The 27,773-nt window shown below is 44.5% G+C and overlaps 1 protein-coding gene across 1 annotated transcript in view; it reads right to left on the bottom strand.

The window, feature by feature from the left end:
• The window catches only part of SLC15A2 (solute carrier family 15 member 2), a 603,602-nt gene that overhangs the window by 250,878 nt on the left and 324,951 nt on the right, over window positions 1-27,773 (bottom strand). Inside the window, exons 6-9 of the mRNA XM_078682022.1 lie at window positions 23,349-23,448; window positions 23,132-23,222; window positions 10,730-10,807; window positions 8,389-8,471 (exon numbers count right to left, since the gene is read on the bottom strand). Coding sequence (XP_078538148.1) covers window positions 8,389-8,471; window positions 10,730-10,807; window positions 23,132-23,222; window positions 23,349-23,448 — 352 coding nt within the window. The remainder of the gene's footprint in view (window positions 1-8,388; window positions 8,472-10,729; window positions 10,808-23,131; window positions 23,223-23,348; window positions 23,449-27,773) is intronic.

Below are 27,773 nucleotides of genomic sequence, written 5' to 3'. Positions count from 1 at the left end.
GGAAGGTAGAGGATTGTGTGGCGCTGCTGCTCACTTTAGTACGGCCGGCTCACTTCCCTAAATGGGACAGGATTAATGACTGGCAGCCCCAGCCCATTTCACACGCCTGACGGAGGAAAGGGGTGGGGGCGCCTTAACACTTTAAGGCTAATAGCCGTTGCGCACCTGATCGACAGGGCAGGGTCTGTCTAGACCAGGGTTCTTCAATCTGTGGGGCGCGCCCCCCTGGGGGGGCGTGGCAACATCCCAGGGGGGGCGCGGGCTCCACTCCCTTCCCTTTGTGCCCGTTCCTTTGTCCCGGTGATTCTCCCAGGAGGGGGCCAATTCACGGAGTCAACAGCTTCGGCTGCGGTGCGAGGCAGGGGTCTCCTCTGCTAAAAACGAAAGCAAACAAACAGACACGCTTTCTGTTTTAGCAGAGGAGACCCCTTGCCTCCCACTGCAGCTGAATCTGTCAACTCCGTGAATTAACCCCCTCCTGGGAGAGTTAGCTCTTCCCAGAAGGGAGAGAAGGTTTCGCAGAGGTTTTGATGCACGGGCGGGGTGGGCTCTGGCCCAGGGCCCCAGTCTTTCAAGGGGGGTGGGAGTGAGGGGGAGTTGGGGGGGGCGGGAGTCCTTCAGTTATTTTGGGAAGGGAGGGAGAGGTTGCAATCCGGGTTTGGGCCATGAATCGGGACAGTGGGCTCTGGTCTGTGGCCCTCAACTCATGAGAATCTTTGTGTGGGCACCGAAGTGTCAGTGTTCAGGGATGTTGGTCTGCAGATTCGAATTTGAATCATCAAATGTGTGAGGGATCTCGGGTGGAGCCGGCCACCAGACGTCCGTTATGTTGCCATGTGGGTGAATAGATGTATGGGTGGAGTGGTGGATGTATGGGTGGGGTGATGGGTGACATGGTGGATGTGTGGGTGACATGGGGGATGTATGGGTGGGGAGTGGATGGATGAGTGAAGGGATGGATGGTGAGTGAAGGGGTGAATGGATGGTGGGAGAGAGGATGGATGCATGAGTGGAGGAGTGGATGGATGTGTGTATGGTTGGAAGGGTAGATGGATGGGTGGAGGGGTGGATGGATCAGTGAAATGGTGGATGGATCAATGGGGGTGGATGGTGGATGAGTCGGTGGGTGGATGGACGAGAGAGGTGATGGATGGATTTATGTATTGATGGGTGAAGGGGTAAATGAATGAATGAATGGATGGATGAGTGAAGGGGTGGATGTGGGGATGGATGGGCGATTGAGGAGGGTGGATGGACGGGGGATGGATGGAAAAGTGAAGGGGTGGATGAGTGGTCAATGGATGGATTCATGAGTGGATGAGTGGATGGATGAGTGGGTGGATGGGTGAAGGGTGGATGGAGGGATGGGTGGCTGGGTGAGGGGGGAATGGAGAGAGAGGGGGAGGATGGATGGATGGATGGATGAGTGAGGACATGGATGAATGATTGGCAGAGTGGATGGGCAGGTGTGTGCATGGATGGGTGAGGAGAGGAGCATGGAGATGGATGGGTCAGAGAGTGCATGCATGAGTGGGGGGGAGGGTGGAGAGCGGGATGGATGGGTGGATGGATGAGTGGGGGTTGAGTGGGTGAGTGAGTGACTGGGTGGATGGATGAGTGGGTGGGGGATGGCTGGATGGGTGAAAGGGTGGGTGGTTGGATGGATGAGTGAATGGATGGATGGGTGGAGGAGTGGATGAATGGGTGGAAGAGTGGCTGGATGAGTGGAGGAGTGGATGGCAGAGTGGAGGAGTGGATGGATGAGTGGGAGGATAGCTTGGGTGAATGGTTGGATGGATGAGTGGGTGGATGGATGGGTGGAAGAGTGGATGGATTGGTGAGGGGATGGATTGGGTGAAGGGATGGATGGATGATGGATGGATGGGTGAGGGGGTGGATGGAGGGATGGATGGGTGAGATGATGGATGGAGGGATGGATGTGGATGGGTTTGCAAGTGGTTGAAGGGGTTTGGATGTGGATGGGGCTCAGATGGAGGGACAGAATGAACGGTGGGGGAGTTGGTGGATGACAAGGTGTACATGATGGATGGGGAGGGTTGTGATGACTTCCTTTGCTTTCTTGGTGCCATGGGAGCTGTGGTTCAGAGTGGAAGGTATTTGAATTGTTTGGCTGCTCCCTTGCCTATGTGTTACTGTTCTGTATTCTATGTGTGCTCATGTGTGGGATCTATGCATCATGCGTGTGACATTTTGCGTGATGTCCAGCTGCTACTTGAATGCGGGGCCCTCATGGGCAAGGTCAAGTTCCATGTTTTGGGTTTCGCTTGGTGAAGCACCCATGGTGTGTTCCCTATAGTGGGTTCATCATGGCGGTCCTCCCTTTGGTTCACTTGTGTATGGTGCTTTACATCCTACAATGTATTTGTTTATTTGTTGGGGAGTTTGTGAGATTGGGTTCTCAGCACTTGCAGTGTTGAAGACTAGGTACCGTTCAGGACTGGATGTGGAGCACAGCCTGAGGATGGCAGTGGCAGGAATCCACCCACAGATTGAGAGTCTAGGTGTGGCTGGGCACCGGCACACCCGTCAAATTCATGTTGGTGGTGTTGTTGTTGATCTGTGTCCTGTGTAAGGCAGGGCATCCTAATGGGGAGAATTTGCGCACATTTTGTCTTGGAGGATTGTGTTTTGAGATGTGTGGTACGCCTCTGTCGTTTCGCCACACCCACTCACAGGCCTGCAGTTTGCTAGGCACTCTTGTTGTGTTGAGCATTGTTTGCCGGATATGGCCCGTGGTGTGCGCGTGGCAGTCGATCATGTGGTGTGCGGGATTCCCGAGGTTTCTGTCGGGTGGTGGGGGGCCCAACATCTGGGGGAATTCAGCTGGGGGGGCTCAACCTGGAAAAGTTTGAAGACCTCTGGTCTAGACCCTGTCCTGTTGATCACAGCATGACGCAAGACAAGCCCTCTCAGACCCCTGCAGTCTGGGGCCATTCAAGTGAGCACTGCTGGAATCTCCAGCAGCGACTCGGCACAAGGCCTTCGAGGCGCTCTGTGACTTACAAGCTCCTCTGAAGCAGAGCGGCGTCTGCCCTGAGCTGGAGGAGTCACCGAACCTAAAACTGCTGTGCTTTCAATGAGGGTACCGGTACCCTCCCTCAACTAAGAAAAGTGCCGGTATGGACGGCCAGAAAATTCGGAAGTGCCGGTACTCAGTACCGGTGAGTACCGGCTCATTTAAAGCACTGGATGTATGGTAAATCTTGTCACCTAGCAGTATATTGGTGTTTGTGGCTGGTGGCACCCACTAAGGATGGTGAACAATACATTTTCCAGTTTTTTGGGTACTCATTAATCTTTTGAAGGGCGTGTCCCACTCTGAAAACAATTGCAGATTTGTTGGCACAGAAAGCAGCAGATATTCTGTTTTCAGGGTGGGAAAGCGTGGTATAACCGTCAAAATTGGTGAGGGTTTTGGGGTAAAGGTTTCTTCCATGTGTGGAAACATAAAAAGTGCTTTAAAGTGCAAATGAACGTGTGCAGCGCATTTAAACCTGATCAGCCTGTCATTTATAATGGATTTCAGAACTATTTATGGGAATGTGTGACTGTTACAAGCTGTGGAGGAGTCCTCGAACCTTAATGAATTCCATTATTGTCTGAAATGCATTCCAGCTGTATGGTTAAAACTGCAGGGGTAAATTCCATACTATATTTTAAGAATATGGCCATAAGGCAGTGCACAGTCCTAACATATATCAATCTGTTCACATAAAGATGTGTGTGTCACTCTAACTGCTAAAGGAACATTTCACAACATTGGAGTAATACAAAGTCGTCTTAAAGTGTATTTTCTTCATAAAATAACTTACAGGGTGAATAAGACCCTATCGGGTGGTCCACTGACATGTGAGGTATGTGAAGGCTATTGCCTCTACCTTTCTGGAAGGGGCTGCCTGCCATGCTAAGAGGTTGCCACCAAGAAAACAAAGAACTCTGTGCCTTCAGTGCAGTGGCAAGTGCTGTGGGTCAATTGTAGTCAATGATCTTTGCAAAGTGGGCACCATGTTTGCTGAGATCACTAGACAGAGGGTTTTTGTTTCCAATAAACAATCTTCCAAAGTGGAAGTTTTTGTCTTGAAAAGAAAAGTATGGCCCTGAAACATACGGCTGGCATCCACAATCTGTGGAAACTAGTGACGCTCACACTGCCCTTCATTGGGGTAGCTGACCATCACTATGACATTGTGGCACAGTAGTGGACAGGCTACCATGTCACAGATTTATGCTAGATGAGCAAGCTGAGACTCCACCATGGTAAATACTGAGTGTTCCCTACTCCAAAAGGAAGCAGGAGAACCGTAAGCTTGGTGGAACAGAAGTCATGCCAATGGCCCTCAGTCCTAATATATTCATTATGTTTATCTCTATGGTTTCTAAAGCTCAACCAAGCTCCCAGATGGTTCAAGGCACTCATCTCTTTTGGTTGGAATGCCACCTCCCACGATCTCAGGAGAAGCCAGAGGCACTGACGGAGAGGGCGGGGTCTCAGAAACCTGAGTGGTTACCAGGTGAGGTGAGGGTAATACCTCGTACAGGACAGGTGTGAAGATCACCCTGCCTGTATTGAGGTATTTATTTCATAATTATATTTGCACAATAGCATTTTTTCACGTATGCAGTAGCTATGTAAATTTTGGGTCCTGAAGAAAGCCAGGGCAAAAGGCCCATGTGGCTGAAACTAGTCGACCATTTAGATCAGTGGCGTATTTGTTACAAGCTGTTGCTGCACTTTTTTTAACAGGTTTGGAAGAGATATTGTAATAAAAAGGTTTTTTCTTCCATATCCTTTTTAAATCTTCACATTCACTGCACTGCACAACACAATCCATCAGCTGCTCTAGTAAATTATATATCTGAGGTTTACATTCTGCAAGCTATTGACCAAGTGGGTCATTAGGGTTTACTTGCCTTTTTTCTATCGAGATTTCAGTGACTGGTATGAAATCCAATCCACATGATTCCTCTGTGATCAAGAGGTGCTGTGGTAGGAAAGGATATTCAGATGATGACACTGGCCACCAATGGCAGTTGATGGAAATCTGACTATGTTCATAATAGTCAGTCTCTCATTTATTAGTCTAACCTAATGGGTGAGTTGTTATTTGTTGTCATATACTAGTGGTGGGCTAACAAACCAGCAGCTGTACCTTTGCCTTTTGCTTTGACCACCAGGTTTTGTTCTTTATGTATTGGAATGACATCTTAACATATAATAATTTGATGATATCATACAGTTTTTAATCGATGGATATTGCAACTGGCTTTATCATGTATTTTATTGTAGAGAGCAACAGGCTAGTGTGAGAAGAAGCTCTGTGGCTGTTCAGCAGCAAGTTCTATTCTGTGAGGAACACTCGATGGGGCAGGTTTGACCCCTTTTTTCTCATCATCAATCTTTTTATTCTTCACAGTTGCTGTGGATGAACCGTAACTTTGCAGTGGCATCAAAGCAGCCTGCAAATACACTTTGGTTTTCAACAGGGGCACTGGAGACAGTACATTTTACTTTTCCACTGGCACAATGTTTAGCTACACCCCTCTGTCAATGATAAAGGTATGGAGCATCCATTCACTTTCAGAGTGATCTTGGGATAGTGTGCAAATGAATTTCACACTATCACTTGTCAACCTAATTTCCATCACCATTCTTCCTTGCAAAAAACGAATCCTACATGAGCACATCATGCAGCAGTCAACACTGACATCGCACACCCATCTTCCTCACTGTCTCTTGACAATGATGATGATGTACTTTTAGATGAGGAATTTGATGACTATAGACATTATTCAGTGTCTACTTGCCTCAACTGATGTGGTCACAGGGCGAGTGTAGATGTTGTGTCTAGATCATTCTGACATTAATTATGTTTTCTCTACGTGATGCACTTGATTTTTCATCCATCTTGGTTTTTCGACGTGCTGAACAAGATCCTTCCCTTGTTTTGCAAACCAATTCCAAATGGTTGTCTTACCCGCACCCTTCACATATCTGTCCAATGGTGGGACATTTACCTTCATGTGGAAAGGAAAATTCACATAGAAAACACCACTTATTCTGAGCGACATTAGCTTATGGCCTTCTGCCTTGTCATGGTCTTATTTTTCACACTCAGTGCTGCTTCATTTTCGGCTGCTCCAGCCTCCATGTTAGCTGCCTGTCTATCAACTCTTTCTTCTGCTCTGGTAGCCATGAGTACTCACTCCAAGCTGAGTGTCACTTTCAGCATTCGTCATCAGGAGAAATCAGAGAGACAACCATCTAGTACTTTGAGATGCATGGCCTCTTCCTCATTGAATTAATTGAACTTGTAATGCTTGATGAGCGAATCAACTCTTTCTACAAACTCATCCATCGTTTCACCAGCTCTCTGCCTTTCCTGAAAATGTTTTACTTTTCATAGTTGAGATTTGGCATTGTATTGAACTTGGTGTTTAACGCCTCTTTCATTTGACTGTATGTCACTTCATTACCTTATGGTCCCTTCTTTATCACTTCTTTTACTCTGTCAACTGCTAAATTCTTCCGATATTTAATGATCATTTTGTGATTTGCTTCTTCCAATGCATCAATAAAATCATCAAATGTGTTTGCTTTTTGTCAATATTCAGCTTTTTGGCAGTATTGAAGGGAGGAGGTGATTTCAAGAAGGCGACCAATTAATACTTTGCGCTCTTCTCAATAGCCATTGATAAATAAAACTATTTCAACCACAGCTCATGACCTTTCAGTCGGTCCCATGTGATTCACCAGCCTCGTAAGCACAAACCTGTGCTTCTGCTTGGGTTATGCCTCTGGTGCAAAGGTCGGATGGCTCTCTTTACTGAGGTTCTGATACGCGTGATCATATTCTCTATCTGGTTATTGCCACCTCTGTTTCTCTGCATTCACCTGCTTCTGCTCACAGCGTTCTCTTGCACCTCGCTGTGGCCGCTCGTTGCACATTCCTGTACCTGGTTGTCACTGCCCTTAGCATTTCTTGTTGTCAGAAATGTCTCTGTTTTTAGCACTTCCTTGCAGGCTGCTATCACAGCCTTTACTGATTCTCTGTACCTGGTTGTCCCATTGTGGTGCAGTACGTCTTGACTTTATCAGCAGGTTTCTAACTGATGACAAAACAAACTTTCTGGAAAACCTTCACTTTCATTGGCTGGAGTGACACTCTGATTCCACATACACCAACTGCCGATATTCACTTCGACTGAGGCACACCTGACACGCAAGAGCAGTTGGCTGGAACATGGCAAAGAAAGGGAGAGCCCTCTCGGTTCTTCAGATCAAGGGGTTTAAGCAATGCACTATCTCATTGCCAGTTGTTACACATGCAAATGACCGTGCCACACATGGAGCTTGGTATTATAAATCTTTATTTCTCAGCGTGCAACCACTAACTGAACATTCTACATCATGAAATCTATCACCCATTCAGCATTCTGCATCAAGGGTGTAGCTCAGGTACCAGAAGCCCTTGGGGGTGGGGGGTCCAGCCCTTCAGGGGCTCCCTAACCCATTCAGGGGACCCCATTTGCCGGCAGGTCAATTAATATGTGTGGGATATATGGGAGACTCATGGGTTCCTCATCACATTCTGCAGGAAAGCCCCCACATTTTAAATTGCTCTGGCATGCACTGAAGCTGGACGTGATGATAAACACATAAGGGAGATGAGATGCATCCTCCAAGTTACCCTCAGTGTTCCATAAACACTAAAAACAAAAGAGTCTACATCCTCCATTGATACAGGGTAAAGATCTATTGTGAAGACTTATGGTAGCCGTGGTCCTCAATATTGAATCTACCAACCATGGAGTGTGTGATAGAGAACAATATGTTGGTGTGTCTACCACCACCCTTTTAATTGTTTGGAAGTCTCAGTTATCATAAACCTTAGCAAAATACAAAACAATCCTTTTTTCTTGTCGGTAGTGGGGTGTGGTATGGAACATGATACGTCTGTAGTAAACAAGTCTGTGGCCTACTTCAATATCAGGATTCAGTCTTAGATTGTGTTTTATGCACATGACTGAAAGAAAGCACAGATCCTTTGTTTATCCATGGGACCATTTTAGAAGAGATTGTGATAGAAAAAGCCCATGAGACATACATATACAGAATATTCCCCAAATAATTCCGGAGGTGTGCTCCAATTATTAAGCTCACATGATCATAAGATTTGTCTACCAATGTGGAGTACATTAAAAAGAATTCACATTTTTCATAATGTCCCTGGTTTGTGCGCATAGTCTAAACACCCACCTTTGGTCTTTTTGGTGCAAAATGTATTGGACTATTTGAAACTATAGGCACTGACCACACATCCATACCTTGATAACACAAAATGAAAGCATGGAAGAGACCATACTTACCCCAATGCACTTGCAAACATCAACCAATATGTTTCCTTGTGGTGGATTTTTTTTGTACATTACGCTTCCGCCAATAAACACAACTACAGGGATGGAATATACAGGTTACCTCAGCAGATATAATCAGAGGACTAAAGTCACGTTTAATTACCAATGAGTTAGACAATATATTACTCATTTTTTTATGCTTCAAAACGACTTCTGCTCTTTTTTCTGCTTTCAGAAGTCATACCAAAGGAGCCAAAATATAATCTGCAACCGTAGAACCAGTCTACAAAACACAACTTGAAATAGTTGGAAATATGCTGCCATATTTTTTCTCCTACGTTTAGAGTACATTTCTTAAATGTTGTTGTTCCACAAAGAATGCCAGAGATACTCCTATAAATCTACAACATTTCTAGAGTTCTAGGAATACTACTACCTCACACAATTCTCTGATAGGGGCTTGCACTACGTGGAAAACGTGCATAAACAAATCATGGTAAAGTGTGCATTTGTACTATCAACTTTTTTTCTTGCCAGAATTTTTGCCATGGATACATTTCTTACCCTATTAAATATGGCACTCCCGCCCCCCCCTGCATAGCACTTACTTCTTCTTTAATACCGGTAATTTTACCTGCTTTTTCCACAGGGAGAACCGCCTCAAAAATGTTAAAAATATTTGTAATTATGTGTTTGTGGATTTTCAAGACAATAATACAAAATCCACTTGCGTGCCGATTTTAAACTGTCGCAATTGCATTTTGTGCTTCAAAATTAGTGTAATCCAAATTCTAGAAATCAGGATGCAGAACCACAAAATGTAATCTTACCCGAGGAACAACTTTTGTCAATTGAGCTCTGGGTCTTGGTGTATGAACAAGGCTGCACCTGCCATCTCCATTTATATAGACACCTCCATAAAAAAATATGGATCGGAATTCAGCACATACACAACCATGCTCTTTTGAGTGGTAGAACATTATGGGGGATATGTACAAGGAAGTGGCGGAGCGCGGCGTTAGACTACTTGGATTAATGCTGCACTCCGCCACTTCTGAAACGCAAGGCTGCACCATATTTACAAGAATGTTGTGCAGCCTCGTATTTCCCCCTGCTATAGTGCTAAGTTTAACAACTTAGCGCCAACGCAGGCACCCTTGCACCATAGTGCAAGGGTGTTGCACAATAATGCAAGGGAGTCTGCATGCAGGGGAGGATTGTGTATGTGTAGGAAGGTGTCCCTTCCTGGACATAAACAATCCTAAAATGCCATTATGTCACTTTCATGTGTGCTGTGTCATGCGGCACACATGAGAGTGACAAAATGGCATTTTTTTAAGGTTTGTTTATGTGCAGGAAGGTACACCTTCCTGTTCATAAACAACCCATGGCATTTAGCTTTTTCCATGTGTGCTCCACAAGGCAGCACACATGGAAAAAAGCAAAAACGAGGAAAAATAATGCATTACTCCTTGTTTTGCCAACTTAAGAACAGGATTTACCTGGTCCTAATTATGGAGCTGCCTCCTATGTACACAATCCTTGTACATAGGGGGCAGCGTCAAATTGAATGGGTGTTGTGGTGGCGCGCCCGCCGCAACACCCAGGGGCCTTATGCACAAGGCAGAGTTATTGGCTTAACATTGCCTTGTACATAAGGAGCAGCCCCTATCATCATCACAACGTCTGTAAAAGTGAAGTTGTGGTGGCGATAGGGGCTTGTACATATGCCCCTATGAGTCATATTGTGTGAGTGATTCAAACACACTTTCAGTTGCAGGTGTTGAGATGGTAATCACACACCGTCCAGGTGAATTAATAATTACATTTAAATTGGGAACAATTTTTCTACGTTGCTGGCCAAATAACTGTGACTTATATGAATTAATTACATTTGAACTATGGGAGCAACTGCACTTGCTTTCTGAAGGGCAGACTGAACTGTTAGATGTGTCCAATCACCAGTTGTGGGACATTTATGTTTTTTGTTTCTTTCTGCTGCCAATTGAAAAAATATTCAAAACATTCATGAAGGTGTGAAGGAAGCTGGTGGAGATCCAGGCCATAAGGCATTTCCTTTGCCTGCATCCTTCTGGGAAATTCAAATGGTGGGGCACTAGTTTCTTGCTTTTCCATGGCTTAATGCATATCATTACAAAGCACCAACAATTCACTGAAAGGCTTTGTTTGATGGCGATGTGTTGCTCATTAGTGCTGCAATTGGTTGGATTTTGCTTATTGTGATTAACCATCACACAAAAAAGAGTTTTCAGTTCATCATTCCCTCCTTTGTGCTCCCTTGCTGGACTTGCTTGTGAATACACACTTAGATCAGAAACAGGAGTGCTCTTACCGAGGGCCACCACCATTAATGCTGCTGGGACACCAAAGGCCAGGGCATAGCAATCTCCTCCAAAGCATTTAACGTCTCCTAGGGATAAAAGAAAACAACATTCGTGCATTCTTACCAAAGTATTGCAGCATCCCACAAGGTCAGCAGACAGAGGTTAAGCTTATATTATTTGCCTATGTTATTTTCTAGAGTTTTATATATTTTGTAACAATTTATTCATTATTTCAGATCAAATTTTTTTAAAACATACATATTTAAGATAACACAATTCCATTTTTTATGTTCACGGTGAAACCATGGCCAAGTAGAGACGAGCACTGTTTAGCCACGCCTTTCTGATTGTCAACTGTAAAAAACATAGTGCACATTGTGTGCACAATTTTGGAGTGGTAATCCATTGATGGGAAAAAATAAGCTAAGAAAAAGTTCATTTAAAAAAAGAGTTTGGATTCAATCTGAGCCTTATTGCATTTGAATAATGTTGATTTATGTGTAAAATCTAAATGTGTTCACCACAGGAATAGCCAAGTGGCTTTCCATCATCAGCCATGACACAAACACCACGACACAACCGTTTGTCAAGCCAGACAGACTGCAGTAGAACACCAACCTCTTTTCCATCTGCAGTACCTAACTTGTAGAAAACACACTTATAAAAGTAATTCACACACAAATACATTTTTAAAATAGTCTGTATATATATTTAAATGGTCTTTACCTCCTCAAAAAATGGAACAAAAAACAATAGAAAATATGATTGGAAAATACCTCACAAACGTATTTATATCTGCGCTCTCCCACTTTCTATTTTGTATGGTGTATGGTGTGTGTGTGTGTGTGTGTGTGTGTGCGTGTGTGTATGCATGCGTACATGTGTGTGTGTGCGTACATGTGTGTGTGTGCATGCTTGCTGTGTGTTTGTACGTCGCCACAAATATGGTAGATGTGCTCTTGTGTTCATAAGGGAACTTGGGAACATCACCCTTAGCTATGGAATGTTGAACACTGACTTAAATGCAGTGAAATATAGGGCTACATATTTTGAATCCATAGACATTGAGATTCCCTATATGACAGTGAAGTGTTGGACCATTACAAATGGCAAATAAAACTTTTGCTTGGGCAGGTCTTTGAATATAGTGCATGAAGGCTAGTCCATTTCGCTGCTAGCAAATCAAAATGAGAACTTGACAACTAGACTACAGTGAACATAGCTGGCTAAAATGAAGTCTTTCAAACTCACTTGCACTGTAGATTGCAATCACAGGGCCTCATTTATGGTATTTGTCAGAGGGCCCTGCAGCAAGGCACCTTGCTGTGCTGTTCTACGCCAAAGTGAAAGGGCAAAATGCACCGTTTGTAAGCAATTCGGTGCATTCCTGTCCTTTTTATCTGCGCTGGGACTGTTTTAGCAGCCTGGCGCCAATGTAGGTGCCTCTGTTACAAGCAGGACTGTTTCTGTGAAGGAAGGGGTGCATTCCTGTACAAAACATACAAAGAGGCATTTTCCACTTTCTATGTGGCATACGTTTTTGGCGCTTCCCCGTGTTTACATTAATAATTAAATACTGTGGCAGCATCAAAACCCTTGGGTTTTGTTTGGGAAAACCCACAACGAAGCCCATGGAACGCTTTTCTGGCACAGATAAGGCAACAGAGTGCCTTGCCATGCTATGTCTTACTCCATATCTATGAGCTTATTCAAAGCTACTCAGAGTGGCTTTGTGTGGCCTCGTAGATATGATTGAAAGGCTTGCACTGCCGGGGAAAGTGACTCTCCAGCGGCACAAGCCTCTCATAAATAAGCCCCACAGTTTTTACATCTGATTCATTGAGGTCTTTTCTATAAAACAGAATCATGGAAACAGAATTGGACAATATAAAAAGGAGCAACTGTCCCACTTATTTGATGCATTATTCATCTAATTTGGAAAACAACCTTTACAACGTGGTCAAAACACAGCAATACATTGACATCGCTGTTTTTACAACACAAGTCGTTTCAACGACTTGTGCTGGATGGCGCTCTAGACTAAGGAATAGTGTGATATACTATTCCAACATCTTTCCTACTGTTAAGTAGGCTGGAGTTGAAATAGTAAATCAAACTATTTCTAAGTTCAGTGCCCTCCACCGCAAGTCTTTGTAATGAATTGCATTGTAAAAACAGCGATGTAATGTACCACAAACTAAATGATTGCGTTGTATAATCATACATCCATCTAATTCTATCTTTGCAAGCTATACTTGGCCTGAGATTTTCTTTTAATTTTTGGGTGATAACAACGTCCTCTGTATTGATCTACACAGACACACATCTAAAGGTCGTATTGGATCTATAGGAGTCCTAAATTTACTACTCCTAAATGCCTTCTGTGAATACCAAAAGTAGTACGTTTAGTATTTTATCTCAGATTAGTTCTGTGAATCGGCCCGAGAGTGTTTAAATCAACTGGAGGATTTGAGATTGTGCGTAAATTGGCCAATCCAACTGTGCAACATAACCAAATGGTCTTGACCACCTTTTCAATGCAACCGTATCTTTTTAATGTTTTTAATGCCCAGCACAGATTTGTTTTAATGCGTTTTAGGCTAAAAACATTCCACTGCTTGATAAGTTTCCCAACTGTTAACAATATATCTAATGATCTACTGCTTTGCTCCTGTGATAATGTGTCTAAACAATCAACTATACTTATGGGGGTCGATTCCGATTCGGGGAAAAACGCTCAGAATAGCCGTACGGAGCGTTTTTCCCGTACGAATCGTATCCTGCAATGTCCCCCGTACGTACGATGAAGTACGATTCGTACCAGGAGCTGGACTCCGTACGAATCATACAGAGACAGTACGAATCAAATCCCCGTACAAATCTCCCTCGGAACCCGCTGTACGCGACATCCGTATGGTTCGTAGCTGGTTTTTCCGACCCAGCAAGTACGATTTGTGTCGGGTACGCACCATATGACGCTTTTTCTATGGGAGCCGAAAACATCCGGAGAAGCAGAGTTTGCCTCGAAACAGGTACGGAACGCCCTCCCCCCGGGTATGGTGTGTACACCCCATGATCACAGGGGTACGGGGCGTACCCCTGCGATCATGGGGTGTATGCACCGTACCCCGCGATCATGGGGTGTACGCACCATACCCCATGTTCGCTGGGTGGACGGTGCGTACACCCTGCGATCGCGGGGTACGGTGCGTACTCCCCATGATCACAGGGGTATGCACCGTACCCCTGCGATCATGGAGTGTACGGACCGTACGGTGTGTATGAGATTGTGTGCTTTTCCGTACGAATCGCCCTTACCTGACGTGGACCGTACAAATCGCGTCCTCATACCCCGGTCCGGATCGTACTCGTCTGGTCGTACGGCATGTTTACGACTCATACGGAGAGGGCTCTGGATACGAATCGTACGGACGTTTTTTTTCCAGGATCGGAATCGACCCCATAGTGTTCTTTTGTAAATGTTATATAGACCTGAGAAGATCTTTTAATATATCTTTATTGAAATCTCTAAATTGTACACAATGCAGGCCGGCATTTTTACACTTGCAACGTCTTCCAAATCTTTACACATGCGTGATACTTGCTGGGTTTCTTAGGGCAACTCAAATGAGAAGAACGTCTTTTTACCTCTGGTATGCTAAAGTGTGACCTGTATTTTTAGCATCTTTATTTTTATTGCACCATATCTGTTTTTTAAGGAATTGTAGTTTTTATGTACTGTTTTATGATACACTTTGTGTGAATCGAATATAGATGGAATCGACATTAATTTGGGAACTTGGGCTGATGAATGGACTGCTAGCTTAAATGAGGGTATTTCAGTTCAAGAACTCTCCAACTTGCTTGCCCAATACTGAAAAGCTGTCACCTCTACTAGACTAAGAGGCCAGATATATCACACAATCTTTGATTTTTACATTTTTCCTTCCAAATACTCTAAATGGTATAATAGATCATACAGCTGCCCATTTTGTGCTCTTGAAGCAGCTGATAACGCCCATATGTTTGCTACATGTCCTAAACTGATAGCATTTTGGTCTTTGATACAGATGCGGATATCTATAGTACAACCTCATACAGTGATACCTTCTCCAAATGTGATCCTGCTTGGAATAGGGGCTGCTGACTTTGTACTTTATATTCTTTCCATAGCTAGACTTACCATTGCAAGAAATTGGAAATCTTTATCTCTGCCAAAGCATGAGGAATGGTGGAAAGAAGTAATGAAGGCATATGATTTAGAATTTTAGATACCTAAGGCCAAAGGTTGTACCCTGAAATGTCATCCTATTTGGGGGAATCTGAAAGATTATTTGATGTCTGATTAGAGATTTTTTTTTAAATATCTGTTTATTAAGTTCAGTAATAATTATACGTACAGTACCATTCAGTGCTTACAGTGGTTACCTATTACATCTTACAATATTTAGGGGTAGAAAAGCCACATTTACAAAATGCTTACATCTCTGTCACCACCTCTACGTAGTTCCAGTTCCACCGATGGGGGTATACATACATTTCCACGATAGACATTCCATGTGCTCCACTTCTTGTCCCACTTTTTAGGGTACCCATGTGTTGTAAATACTTCCTTCTCTGCAATCATACATTTGTCTAGCTCTTTCGCCCATACATGGATAGACGGTGGGTCCCCACCCCCCATTTTTGTGCTATTTATCGCTTGACTAGTGTATATCCTAGTGTGGCCAGCTGCTGTTCAATTTCTGTGAGGGCCATGGCCGTCCATATATTGAGTAGGCCTAGTTGCGGTGTGAGAGCTAATTCCTTCCCTACTGCAGTCTGAATGTGAGTCGTGACCCCCTCCCATATGTGCTGTATCTCAGGGCATTTCCAGATCGTATGATAAATGGTAGCTGCTTGTTTGCACCCTCTGAGGCAGAGCACATCTGTCCTTGTGCCTATTTTTGCCAAAATGACCCCTGTTAAATATGACCGATGTAGGGTCCTAAGTTGTATCAGTCGGAAGCAGGGGGTGATAGCCGCTTCTCTAGGGGACATTAAAGCTGTTTGCCAGTCTTCATCGTCAATAGGTCCCAGGTCTCCCTGCCACTACTCTATAAGTTTGTGGAATGTATTGCTTAGGTTGTTACATAGTTTTTTTTAGGTTAGCGATATGGCTTTCGAGTGTAGTGGCACATCCAGCAGTGACAATTCTGGAGATCTGGAAAAGCTGCGGCGAGGGCGTGTCTGATTTGTAGATACCAAAACAGTTCTCCCTGGGCCATTTGATATTGCCCCCGGACCTCTTCAAAACTAAGGATAGATCCCTTTTGATCAGGTCTCCAACTACTGAAATCCAGATCATATCCCATTTGTCGAAACCGGGTTGATGACAGAGAGAACCCAGTCTCTGGGCATACCTCAATGGCGTCACTTTCGTGAGGATATTGGCCCAGCCCAGGCATGAATTCACCTGGTACCAGGTCCCTATGGTGTGAGAGGCTGGCCCCAAATATCTATTTTTCCTGACTTTGGTATACAGTGCTCCTAAATAACCAGTACACCCAGTTTGGTATCTGTCCCATATATATGCGGGATAATTAGGGGGGGCGGTATATCCAGTGGTTCAAACCTACCAATTGAGAGGCCCAATAGTAGAGTTTAAGGTTTGGGAGGGCTTTGCCCCCATCGTCCCATCCTTTTGTTAACTGTTTCATTGCAACACGAGGGGCCTTGCTATCCCATAGCAATGTACGGACTTCACTTTCCACTGCTGTGAAATACGTATCTGGGATACGGTGTGGGCAGTTCTGGAGAATGTATAAAAAGCGACGGCAGCACGACCCACTAGGGACAGAGGTAGGGACCTCCAGCTCTTCACGTCTGCTCGCAGCCGGGATAGCGGGGGGGCTAAGTTGCAGCTATGGAAAAGGGTCGGATCAGATGTTACAAAGATTCCCAAATAACGGAAGCCATCCCTAGCCACCTCAATCATGCAATTTACCGGGAGGTGAGGGACCTGTCCCCAGAGCACAAACATTACTGACTTGCTCCAATTCATAGCCTAGCCAGAGTACTTTCCAAAATTCGTGAATATGTTTAAAACAACATGAATGTATCTAAAGGTGAGGCGAGATATAATAAATAGTATATCGTCAGCGTACAAGGATATTCGATCTTCCTGATCCTCCGCCCATTTCAAGCCCCTTACCATTACATCTCGACGAATCCAGGCAGCAAGCAGTTCCAGCATGAGAGAAAATATCAGTGGAGATAAAGGACAGCCCTGCCGGGCACTTCTCTGCAGTGTGAATGCATGGGACGTGTAACAGTTGACTCTTTATTTATCCTTGTATATCTGCACAAAGTAATCTCACCCATCCCAAAAACTTTGGACCAAATCCAAACCTCGCCAGAACTTCAAATAAATATGGCCACACTATAGAGTCGAACGCCATAGAGGCATCTACTGACAGAACTACTGCGTCCTCTTCCATGAATTCTCTGCCTGCAAGCACGTTATGGAGGCGACGGATGTTGAGTGCTGTATTCCTCCCTGGCATAAAGGCAGATTGGTCAGGGTGAACTAAGGAGGAGATAACTGCAACTAGTCTAGTGGCAAGAACTTTCGCTAAGATCTTAGCTTGTACGTTGATTATAGAAATCGGTTTGTATGAGCCGACAGGGAAGCTGTCCACGGGCTTCCCTGGTTTACGGATAACAACTATGGTGGCAAGACGGTGGTCTTTGGACAGTTTTCCCATCTCATAGTTTTTATTATACATAGTACGCAGGTGTGGGGCAACTTGAGAGGCCGTTACTTTTAAGAATTCAATGGGAGTTCCGTTGGGCCCCATTGCTTTCCCAGAGTGGATTTGACTAGTGGCCTTCTGAATCTCTTTGTCTGTTAAGTCACCATCGAGGGTGTCCCTATCTGACTCAGAGAGTATTGGTAAGTTGCTATCAGAGAGGAGTTGGTGGGAATCGTCCACTGTGTATGTAATAGAGGGGAAGTATAGCTTCTCTAAGTGTTCTGCAAATGCCTCCGCAATATCCCTAGGATGGGTAATTGTCTCGCCATCTGGCATCGTCAGCCTCAGGACCCATCTATCCTCTTGCTTTCTTCTCTCTAACCATGCCAAAATATTACCAGCCCTATCACCCAGTTCATACATTCTGTGTTGGGTATTAAGGTGTTTGGCCATCATATGTTCCCTAGCTTTGATCTTGTATTCTTCTGGTCTAAGTGCGAGACGGTGTTGCGTGTCTTCTGATGGCATATTTGTGTTATCGAGTTCCAGTTGTTGGAGCTCATCTTCCGATTGAACTAATATTTGACGTTTGTTCTGGATGTAACCCGTCTTTAGAGACATGGACTGTCCCTTGAAGACTACCTTGAAGGCTTTCCATATAATTAGTGCTGAGTTAACCGAACCAACATTCTCTTTGAAGTAATTGCTGGTTTGCAAGCATAATTCCTCTTTGATGTCCGGAATTTTCAGCAACCATGGGTTGAGAATGATAGTGGTTTGTAGTTGTTGTTCCCAGTGTGTAAGTTCGACCCTAATTGGGGAGTGATCAGAAATACCTCTCGGCAAAGCCTGGGAGTTTCGGAAGTTACCTATTGAGGCAGCGTGTGTCAGGGAATAGTTAATACGGGACGAGCTTTTATGTGTATTGGAGAAGTAGGTGTTTTGGGTTTCAGTTCCTTGCCCAATGCTGGCGGCAGATATAATGAGATCACATTAAGGTCTCTTCACTCCCACTGGGCCTCCAAAACAGCAAATCGACCCCAGGATCTGCCCAAGTACGGTACACAATAAGAGCCAGGTTCTTTTTGATCAGAATACCCATTCCCCGAGATCCCGTGGTGTAGTCAGCATGTACTAGGAGTTTGTAGCCCCATCGTGTGAGGACTTTACTTTTATTCCCTACTAGATGTGTCTCCTGCAGTAATACCACATCAGAAGCCTGCCTTTTTAAATATTGCTGAACAATTCCATGTTTGATTTTATCCCCCATCCCGTTTACATTCCTGGTAAGGACAGAGAGTGACAAGTCTATTTTATCCCCCATCGTCTAGCGTGAAGAGAGTCAGTGTATGGTAGGTCAATAGCGGTGTGCATTCAGTGTTTCCAACTAACATAACTGGTGAAACGCGACCCTGCTCATCTCCCCTACGACTGAAGTCAGCAAAGAAACTGGTACATGGCAATATATGATTACTACTTTGTAAATCAAAAAATCCTTGAAAAAGCGAACATCCATCCCCCTCCCCCTATCATCCCCCACCCTGCCCCCCTGCCCCCTGCCCGTGGATTTAAAACTACCCACTCCCCAACTAGGCAGGGTGCCTTTCTCCCTCCCAAAAATGCTGAAAGGTGCAGGCTGGTTGTTCCCCCATCCCCGCTGATATCTCTCTGTGTCATGCCTTAGTGTTCAACCTTCAGCCCTACAAGTAAAATGGCTAGGGATCACATCCCATAGTTAGGCGTGTTCAGGAATGATAGTCTGAAAATCAAGTCTACAGGCAACCCACACTCCGATTAAGTCTTAAGAACAGTCTCACCGCTGCTGCGGAACTTGTGATTGTGTAGAACTTCATGCAATCTCAACCTCAGGTATAAGTTCTATCTGCGCGCTGTCTCTTTCCCTTCCACAGTAGCGGAATCGTCTGCAGACAGAGTCCTGATGTTCTCTCTGTGCGGCCTGGGTCCTCCATTGTGGTCTCGTAGCTGGCCTCCCACTCTGCGCCGCCCCTCCAACCAGTCGCACACTTCTTCTGGTGAGGTGAAGAACCACGTCTTGCCGTCAGACTCCACTCTGAGTTTCACTGGAAAAAGCATGGCATATTTTACTTCACAGTCCTGGAGCTCTTTTTTCACCGCTTGGAAGCTTCGTCTTTGGGACTGGACCTTGGCAGTGAAGTCCAGGAAGAATGTGACTTCATTGTTAGCAATCTTAAGTGGAGGGTTGGACCGTGCCATTTGTAGTTTGGTGTCTCTATCTCTATAGTTGAAGACACAGGCAATGAGGGGCCTCGGGCTTTGGCCTTCCCCTTGGTACTCGATGCGCTTTTTCAATCGAGAAGTAACTAGTTTGTTATTAAGACTTCCACATAGAGGTCGGCCGCTGGCCCCTCAAGAACACCCAACATAAGTATATTATTTTGTCAGACCTGTCCTTCATATTCATCAAATTGTTGCGCCATTCGCTCCTGTCGACTCTGAAGTTTGGCAACTTGCGTTTGAAGCTGAGACATATCAGCCTGCCACGTTGTCGCAACAATTTTGAGGTCTTTCACCCTTTCATCCATTTTGCGAAAGTCCGCCCGTATTAGGGACACTTCTATGTTGACTGAATCGAGGGAAGTGCGCACCCGCTGATAGCTTCCATGACGTCGTGAAGTGTTGGCACCGACAGTGGTTTAAGAGTGCTCTGCAACTCTGGTGCCTCCATTTGTTGCACTTCACGATCTTCCCCCGACTTGTTCCAAGCAAATTTGGCTTGTTTGTTGAGCACATTAGCCTTCGGACCCCTGCCTGTTGCCATGTCCAGGCCGCGGGTCACGTGGGAGGGCACTTATGCCAAGATCAGCATTGGTAGTCCCCGACGCCTACCCAGCGAGTATGCCTGTCTCGCCTTTGGCCTGTAGGGTTTCCCTAGGGCCTCTCTTTCTTAGCCTACTATGTCCAGGTGACCTCGCCAGCCAAGGGCACTAGCAGCGTCCGAACACTCCTAGCCGACCAGGGAACGGCAAACTGCATACCTGTCCGTGAGCCTCAGTACTCCCGCAGGAGTCGCCTGTAGCCGGATCCTCTCTCCCTTGGGACATCTGGCCGGGTGGAATTATTTCTTTTCCTGTCACAACACTGGCTCTCTCATCAAGGGGGCCGTGATAGTCTTTAGGATCTTGTTCTTCTCCTCAGGAATCCACTGGAGCTCCAGGTAAAGGGCGAGGTCCACTTGTGTTATCTTTTCATGCGTATCACCTCGATAGCTGCGGCCTCGGGCGCCAGCGGTTGAGTCTCAGGCCGCCCATGCTGCTTGTCCACGTTGCCGGTCTCTGGGTCTCTCCCAGCTCTCGGGACACCATCCCCGGCCTCAGTCTGGGCATCAGCGCATCGGCTAGCAGTCCTATCCGTCTGCCTCAGGTCCCGCCGAGATCTACAGCTATCTAGTCTGATTCCATCAGGGGTGAGTCGGCGCAAGGAGGGGCACAATCCATTGGTATCGTTTGCATGTACCCAGGCCCTGGTGAGGTTATCAGTGTAGGCCTTGCTGGCGTCGGAAGCCGGGGCCTCAATTTTGGGGGGGGGGACGCTGCAGCGGGGTGGTCCCGTCACCGCTTATGGATGGTCTATTCAGCCCCTAGGACGACCTGCGCCCCACCTCTCCTCTGACCCCCAGGCTTTGGGAGATTCGCATAAGGCTGGGTCCAGGCCCAGTAGGCCACTGAAGCCGGGACCTCAAGTAGCGGCCTTCGCGCTGTGTCATCTGCACGCCGCTCCCAATCAGCCGCTCCAGCTCCAAGGGCCCCACTCGTCGCCTCAATCGGATCAGCCAGCAGCCTCGTCCAAATCAGAGGTCCATCGCCTGTCGATCCCAAATTGTGGGGCAGCTACACTGACCGTGTAGTTGTGGTCGGAGGTCTCCGCACTGCCATGTTGGTTTCTGCGCCACGAGCTGCCGGAATTTCTCTCTTTACTCGCCGCAGTGGAGTTGCATCACCGCGTCACCGACAGCAGCAGAGTTAAGAGCTGGTGGGCCACCCGTTAAGGGGGTTTCTAGGCTTTATGGGCACAGGATTATGTAGGATAGTCAGCGAGGATGCGGGAGCCCTTCTAACTAGCCGCCATTCTCTTCGTCTGCTAGCCACACCCCTCCCTGATTAGAGAATATTGATTATTGATTTTGCAATTTATCTCCAATAATATACACAGTAATTATGATATATACATGACTAATTCACGTTTTTCTGATTTATTCATTATAATGATGTGTCTTGGTATTTTGTTGCTTGCACTCTCAATAATAAATGAAACTAAAAATTAAAAAAATAAAATCCAACTTTACGAAGAATCTTCAGCACAAAAACTTGAGGCATATTTACTAAGATTCCTGCAACACAATGCTTCACAAAAACCTCAGACACTGTACTTTGTAAACAACCAACCTTTGTGTTTTGTCAAATTTGCTGGGTGTTGAACTGTGGTAATGTCTTTGGTCACATAAATTTTAAAGTTTTTTGGTTTGTGAATGTTTCATATTGTGTGGTACATCTGTGGACTGCTGTCAAATGTGTTTAAAAAATCCTGGCTTTGGCAGTGAGCCAGAGACCTTTTGTTTTCCTCACAGGACTCTTTATGTTTAGAAAGGAAGTCTTTTCTTGAACAGCTAGAGATGCTGTTAGTTTCCTTTATGATTCTGCCAGTAATAACTTAGGGACGTTATTCATTGTATTGAGAAGTTAGGACTTAATGATTTTTGCTGCTTATTGGAACTTGGATATTTCTGGTTCTGGCAATATCTTTTGTGTCTGAGCCTTAACCCCTTCCGTGATCCCGGTTGGCCGTTGGTCGACGGGAGCACTCCCTCCCCAGTGCTGCTGTCGGCCAACAGCCGACGCAGCCCCTCCCACCCTTTAGAATGCCCGCACCGCGGCAGAAAAACCGCCGCGGTTAAGGCGTTAATGGCATTGCATTCTTATTTTCTTGATTGTCTAACAACATCCTTTAATTTTTTCATTGATCTAGAACTCAGTTATAGAGAGGACCCAGTCATTATATACTTACTCTCCTGATTTGTTGGCCCTGATGTCAAAAATTGTGGTGACTCTTATAGCTAGATCAAGGGTGCTGGAGTCAGGCCGCCAAAGGTAATTTTGGTATGATCAAAATATTGGGGTACAGTAAACCATTGAAGTTCTGCTCCCACACAAATAATGCTGTAAGCGGGGAATATTTATTAGTTATTAACAGGAAGGTTTGTTTTAAAAGCTCACCAACACCAGCACAAATTGATAAGACTGTTGTGTAGAATCTGAACCATTGCCTCACCAGCACCCCCTCATGGTAGCCTCAACTCGAAAGAAACTGAAAGGGCTGGGGTTCTGCTTTACAGCCACGCAAAATAAAATAGGAAAAACAGTATAACACTTTGAGGAACCATTTTAATCAAATGTGTGTTACTCTCCCTACTCACAGTCTACACCAGCAAACTCCTGTCTAATAGTCAAGGAATAGTTCAAATGGGCTGTGAAATTAACCAAAACTCTAGCTATACCGTTTTCACAAATTTGGATTCCGGTTTTGTCCCTAATTTGTTCATGCGCGAAGTAGCTCCTACCACTAAAAAGTTATAACTTCTGTTAGAGTCATTCATTATTAGGAAAACAGTTTATTATTATAAAATTTCCAAATACTGACCTCTCAAGACAGGAGTAACAAATGTGGATATCAAGCTTCCAGAGTTTATGGCTAAATAGAAAATGGAAAAAAACTTGCTTCTTTCATGGACCTAGAACAAGGCAAGAAATGAAAATGTTATTATCATGAAAACAATTAGGTGTTTTCATGTTCCAAACAGGTAAGTGGCAACACACTTGTGAGCCACTGTGAATTCAATTGCTAAGGTAAATCTTACATGCTGTTCTTCAAACTGATCCCCGCCAAAGGCAGCAACACAGGGTTTAATTCCTCCCGTTCCAAAGGCAATCAAAAGCAGCCCAGCCATGGAGAGACCCCTGCACAAAGAACAAAAATTGTTCAGGGCAGAATTTATTTTCATGTATTTGTTTATGTAGTTTTATTTCTTTCATCTGGTGATTTGTCACTCTTTAATAAACTGAATCTCTGGACAAGAAAACTGTGCCACTGTTCAAATCATCAGAATTTCAGTTTTTTATACATATATATAAGATGTAATTTCGGCATTCATGCAAATAAAAATAGTAAGAAGACATTAAATAAGAAATATTTATTATATGGTTTTATGTATGCATATACCTTATTTATTCATAATGGCAATTTTTTATATTTGTGTATTCATACATTTATATACTTCCGCAAGTATTTTAAATATTTATTTGCATCTCTAATGAATTGTTATGTCTTCTACTGTTGATTACTGTGTTGGTAAAAAAGGAAATGATCTTAACAACATTGTTAAAGGAACACATGTTATTGAAATAGTGAAAGTATGTTTTTCCTGTTTATTATCATGTGAAACGGAAGGTAGGGGTGTGTGCACCAAGCAATAATAAAAAGAAATGGCGGACTGCGCTCCGTATGTGAACAAGGGCACTTATTGCCCGAAATGCATCATCGTTTGTGAGGAGTGAGGATTAAATAAAAATATCTTGCCAAAAGATCCTGGGTTCGCCACTCTCTCTTCGCCAGTGGGAGGTAGTGAGAGTCTGCAAGTCTATAATTTAATTTACGGAGGTTGGTTGCTTCCATCGACGGACCCCCTCACTCCAAGCAGGCGGCCGCCCTCAACCGACATTCATAGTATGAGGATCCATGGTGGAACGTTGGTGGCCACCACCTACTGCAGCCGAATATACTGTCATCGACCAGAGGATGACAGTCGGCGATCGAAATCAAGGCAGTGAGTAATACGGCATAAGGCGTAGGTGGGGAGGTATGATACAAGCCACTTATAAAGTAAGCTGATTAACATCAGGCTTAAGCTCACTGAGATAAGAACACCTCATGATGTCTGCAGAAGCGGTACGTGAAAGAGATGCAGCGGCAGATAAATTATTCGGTAACCTGCCCAAAGCATCCGCAAGTCAATCATATCAGCAGGAAAGAGGGGCTAACAAAGAAACTGATGCTAAGATACTATTAAAGAACCTGGAAAAGAATATAAGAATGGAGATTACAAAATGGTGGGAGCTATGGTGGGAGCATAAATCTTTAACAAAGTATGTGGAAGTGGGAAAAGTCCCACAAGGACTAAGGATCTTGCTCACCCCGAGTTTTGATAAGCCAAATCTGAATATGGTCAGGGAGTGGGGTGAAAGTAATCTTTCAGCCTCTAAGAATCTAGTGAACATTTTAATTAAATATGCTGAGATATACCGTAAAAGCATTCTGGATGAAATTGATAAAATCAACGAAGACCTTAATAAATTAAAAATGACAGAATACATAAAGAAATCAAGAGATGCAATTAAAGAAAGGCTATGAAAGCATTAAGAGAAAATCAAAATCCTCAAAGCCCACAAATTTGTACGTGATCAAGCCGACTAGGATAACAGCAAATATTCACCTTTGCGTGCAAATTTGATAATGCCAGAAGACAGCAGTACAGTGATAAGAGCAGGGGCAGGAATACCCAAGCAGTTGTGCTGGATTTGTTAAATCCGCCACCCCCTCATCTGCTTAACAAGGAGAGTGGCAACACGTCCGTGATCCAAGCAAGGACAGCTCTGAACTACACTGCGAAATCCAGTGAGTCGGAGGACCCGTGGAAACCATCGATGCATTCAGGTAAGCCTGTGGCTGGCATCGGTTCAGGGAAGAGGGAAAGCTGGTGTTGTAAGTTCTGATTTCCACAATTAATCATAAACGTGGACATCAATGGCTGAAGAGCAGTAGATTTTATCTACGACGATCGTGGCCAACAAATAAAACTATTTTGGCTCTTCACATGGCGTCGTCATCCATGTGAGTATGAGGTTGCTGGTGAATTTGTAGTGCAACGTGCCAGGGAGGTCCAAAGCAGCGACGCATTGTTTGGTTTAGAGCAGCGGACGGAATACCCAAGCAGTTGTGCTGGATTTGTTAAAACCGCCACCCCCCCCCCTCATCCCCTTAGCAAGGAAAGCGGCAACGCGTCAGTAATCCAAGCAAGCACAGCTCTGAACTGCTCGGCGAAATCTGTTGAGTCGGAGGATCCGCGGAAACCGTTGATGCACTCATATGACCTAGGCTTCATCTGCCTATTCTTCATAGATACTATTGACAGGCAATGCCAATGCGGTCTCCAGCTGCCACTCTCCTCATTCCAGCTGGCTACTCCTGATTGGAAATACCTACGCGGTCTCCACATCCCACTTTGCTACTCCTGCCTGTCAATGTCTACATAGCCCCCCTCAACGCTGTTATTTTGTTTGTCTATCCTTGACAGGCAATACTCATGTGCTCTCCAGCATTGACTCTCATAATTTCCTCAGCCACTGTTCGCAGGGAAAGCCTATGTCGTCTCCAGACTCAACTCTGTGCAGCTGCCTTTGCTACTCTTGACAAGCAATGATTTCAGGGTCTCCAGCATTAATCTGCTCATTCTCCTTTACTACTAGAGTCAGGCCATGCCTTTATAACCTCTAGCTACCGCTCTGCTCATTGCGCCTACATTATATGCCCTAACTTAGGGCGGAGCAGAAGTCAGCGGAATTCTGCGGAATGCCACTTAGTGCAACGCCACAAACTCCACCAACCCCTATAATTCACGTGTCTTGTTTCACATTGAAATATGAGAGCCCCCTATCGCCTAGGTGAGGATTTAAAATGTAAGATATTGTGTGTAGGTTTGAGAGATCTGCACATCATAGCTGAGTATTTTTCTCAGCATTCACACGAGTGCGGAGTTTTTAATGGAATGGCTCAATATACTCAAATGTAATGTTAAGTCAAAGAAAGCCTTGAAAAGTCTCTATTAGTGTTGAACACGTTAGCTGCTCGATAGGAAAATAAACTGGATAAATGGCTCATATGATCTTGAAACATCCTAATGATGGTTCAAAATGATTTACCCTAAAATGTGGCAATCTCTTTGAAAAATGACTAAGTGTTTTAATGTTCATGCAATTCTTTCTCTATTTTTTTTTTAATATATAATTTTCTGAGTATGGGTGGTGGTCCTCAGTCAATACCATAAAATGATTTTAATACTACTTATATGTATTTAATGCTTGCCATATACTGTGGATGAACACAGAGGGGTTTGTTGCTGAAAAGCAAGAGAACAATGCCCCAGACACACCAGTTTTTCCACGTCCATAAGAGACATTGTAACATGTTCACGTTACATTTTTTATATTGTGTGTCTCGGAAACACTGCACAAGGTAGTTCCAGGAAAAGCACATCAGTGCTGGCAGCCCAACCAACATCGCTATTTAACACGACATAGATTTCCTGATGTATGCATTTTGGATAAGGAGGAATTATTGCATCCTTCAGGATACCTTTATCCTGAATTGAGTAGTCTGGTTCATGTATACGTTTGCACATTTTCATTCTTATGCATGGTTGAAGACGGGTTCAGAAGAGCTTTACAGTCAAACAACATTGTTTTCATGATGTCATTTCCTCCAGGAAATACAGAATGCCTCTACTTTAGAAGGGGAATTTAACTGCCTTAATCTACAAATTCCAGAGCTTTGCTACCTTGAAAAGACCTAGCAAGCGATACAAAAGTATCTATTAAAGACGTTGCTGTGATGAATAATACATTCCCATTCATAAACCTGCCAGCAGTTGTTGTCATCTCATCAGGGATCTTCTACATCAAAGGTTACATCAACAAGGATAGACGAATGATGCTTGGGAGGCAAATAGGCCACTGTGTAGCAATGAGTCCAGCAAACCTTTTTGAAAACGTGTTCTTCCCCATTACATCAGAAACAAGGAAAAACTGTCTTGGAAAGTAGGTGCGTCGAAGAAAAGCTCTTTATTTTCTGTTGGACTTCTAATTAATAATATCACATAAATGTCACGTCTTGAGAAAATACAGCTGTAGTTCATTGTACAGTGCTGCTTCTATAATAATGCAGTCACTAAGCAACATGCCTTAACAAAGCCAAGTGGTCTTCCCTTTGCTATCAGGCACCGTCCTATTGGCTTTGCTAGTCTATTTTTCCCCACAGCTGCTGGCTCCTATAAGTGAAAATTTTTCATAGAGGCCATCTGTAACAGACATAACAAAATGTAAACAACTCCTTTATAAGATGGCCACTTTGCGTGTAAAGGAGGTTCTTATATTTTTCAGAAATTGCAATTCAAAATGGCTGTGCTATATGCACATGCATACACAGTGGTCATTTTGGAATAGCTCGGTTT

This window comes from Lissotriton helveticus, chromosome 3_1, assembly GCF_964261635.1.
Source record: "Lissotriton helveticus chromosome 3_1, aLisHel1.1, whole genome shotgun sequence".
Classification (NCBI taxonomy): Eukaryota; Metazoa; Chordata; class Amphibia; order Caudata; family Salamandridae; genus Lissotriton; species Lissotriton helveticus.
The sequence above is the reverse complement of the archived record's forward strand: the minus strand, read 5'-3'. Positions and strand labels throughout refer to the sequence as shown.